Below are 2,618 nucleotides of genomic sequence, written 5' to 3' on the forward strand. Positions count from 1 at the left end.
TCTCACCACCTTCCCCCTGCGAACGATCTTGCACAGTACGAGTCAGTCAAGACGACTCGCAAAATGGGCAATCGTACTAAGCGAGTACGACGTGGAGTACCGCCCAAGAACCTGCGCAAAATCTCAAGTACTAGCGGACTTCTTGGTAGAATTGCCCACGGGGGATATGATAAACATGGAACCGGACTCAGCCTGGATCCTTCATGTCGATGGATCATCGTCCAAACAAGGATCCAGGATCGGAATCCGGCTCACGTCTCCGACCGGCGAAGTCTTGGAACAGTCGTTCCGATTGGAATTCCATGCGTCGAACAAGGAGGCCGAATATGAAGCACTCGTCGCAGGATTATGATTAGCCCATGGGCTTAAGATCCGCAACATTCACGCTTACTGTGACTCTCAGTTAGTCGCAAATCAGTACAGCGGAGAATACGAAGCGAGGGACGAAAGAATGGATGCATATCTAAAACTCATCCAAGACCTCTCCCGAGACTTCAACCACTTCGCCCTCACTAGGATTCCTCGCTCGGAAAACACTCAGGTGGATGCCTTGGCCGCACTCGCATCAAGTTCGGATTCTGGACTAAGACGAGTAATCCCCGTCGAGTTCATCGAACACCCAAGTATCGGACCACCAGTGTTCGCCAATTTGATTTGAGCACAAATCGAAAATGCGGAGGAAGTCGAAGACCCACCAGAAAAAAACGTGGATCAGTCGGAATACGGCTGCGACAGCCCATGGCTAGAGCCAATCCGAGCATACATAATCAACGGAACGCTTCCCATTGAGAAATGGGGGGCCCGCAAAATCAAGACCCAGGCCGCGCGATATGTAACGGTAGAAGGAGAAATCTACAAATGGAGATTCTCCGGCCCACTCATGACCTGCGCCGAAGGCGAAAAAGCAACAAGATTAATGGAGGAGGTTCATTCCAGATCATGTGGGAACCACTCCGGCGGAAGATCTCTCGCCGTAAAAATAAAACGCCATGGTTATTACTTGCCAACTATGATCAAAGACTGCGAGAAGTTCACACGAAAGTGCGAAAAATGCCAAAGGCACGCGCCGACAATCCATCAAACCGCGGAAGTCCTCTCGTCCATCTCGTCTCCGTATCCCTTCATGCGATGGTCCATGGATATCGTCGGGCCATTACACAACTCGAAGCAGAAACGCTTCCTTCTGGTCCTTACAGATTTCTTCTCAAAGTGGGTAGAGGCAGATTCCTACGCAAGTATCAAAGACGTACAAGTCGAGAACTTCGTATGGAAGAACATCATCACCAGACACGGGGTCCCTTACGAAATTGTGACAGACAACGGATCTCAGTTCATCTCTACCCGATTCGAAGCATTCTGCGAGAAGTGGAAGATACGACTGACCAAGTCGACTCCCAGATATCTGCAGTGCAATGGCCAGGCAGAGACCATCAACAAAACCGTCCTCGACGATTCAAGAAAATCCAAAATTTTGGCCAGCACCTCCAAACAGCCTTTGGAAGTAGCTCGATTCATGCCAAGACAAGTCATATAAGCCGATAACACTTCGCGGACTTTATATCGGTACGAATCAGGTAGAAATCGCAAACAGGCAAAATGAAAGCCAACTTGTCATCGCATAGCCTTAGTCCGAAAGTAAACCTAGGTCTTGTCCTAAACCCAGTCTTGATGGATCCTAACATCTCAAAGGCATAATATCGACATCCCGATAAGAGATCCCAAAACTTGTCTCTTCACTTAAGTCTATACGTTTTCACGAGTCATCGCACAAAGAAAAAGCTGCGCGCTCAACAGACTATGGATACGGTGATTGTCCGGGGGCAAGGAACGAGACGACAACTCACTCCTTCGGCCTCTAACTTCGAAAAACCCGAATTTCTCTCGATTTATAATAAGCCGAAAAGGTTTTATAGATTGAGCCAAGCATTATATAAAAAATCCCTAACAAGGGAAGGGATTCAAAGCCACCAACGACCAGTCCCGAAACATGCAAACTGTGGCCTCACAAACAGGCCAAAACAAAAAATAAAAAAATCCCCGAAAGGATTGTTACCCTAAGCACTCCTCGGAGCACCACCTTCATCCTCAACCTCACAGCCATCGCCTCCCTCGGCCGCTTTGTCGTTTCCTCTCCCGCTCGCAACATCTCCACCTTCTTCAGCCACGGGGCCTTGCCCCTCGGTCTCTCCCGAACACGGCGTGAGGGTGCACTCGAACTGCAGCTGAGAGAGGATCGAGTCGAAGTCCCCGTCGGAAGCCTTCAACGCCTCCTTGCGAGACAAAAGCCTGGCTTCTTCGGAGTCCAGAGTCGGAGCCATGTCGCCTTCGAGCAGGTGGATTTCGTTCAGGCTTCCCTCGACGCTTGCCAGAGCCAGGTCCTTCTCACGGACTGCCATGAGGGAATCAAACAGAACAGCCATCCTCGTCAGGCGAGCGTGAAAATCATCCCTCAAAATAACAGTCCTCGACTCTTCTCGGTTCTGAATTTCACGCTGGAGACGACGGACTTCGGAAGCTTTACTCTTCTTCTCTTTCTTCAGCTTGAACAATGCGCTCGCTGACTTTCCGAGGTCCGAGGTCCCGCTCGAGATCGCTGACCCGAACCTCCAGCTGAGAGA

The 2,618-nt window shown here is 50.1% G+C and overlaps 1 protein-coding gene across 1 annotated transcript in view; it reads left to right on the top strand.

Moving 5' to 3' along the window:
* LOC106297417 overlaps positions 1-658 on the top strand; it is a 2,591-nt gene extending 1,933 nt beyond the window's left edge. The window contains exon 3 of the mRNA XM_013733656.1: positions 404-658. Coding sequence (XP_013589110.1) covers positions 404-658 — 255 coding nt within the window. The remainder of the gene's footprint in view (positions 1-403) is intronic.
* Positions 659-2,618: the final 1,960 nt, after the last annotated feature.

Source organism: Brassica oleracea, chromosome C6 (assembly GCF_000695525.1).
Source record: "Brassica oleracea var. oleracea cultivar TO1000 chromosome C6, BOL, whole genome shotgun sequence".
Classification (NCBI taxonomy): domain Eukaryota; kingdom Viridiplantae; phylum Streptophyta; class Magnoliopsida; order Brassicales; family Brassicaceae; genus Brassica; species Brassica oleracea.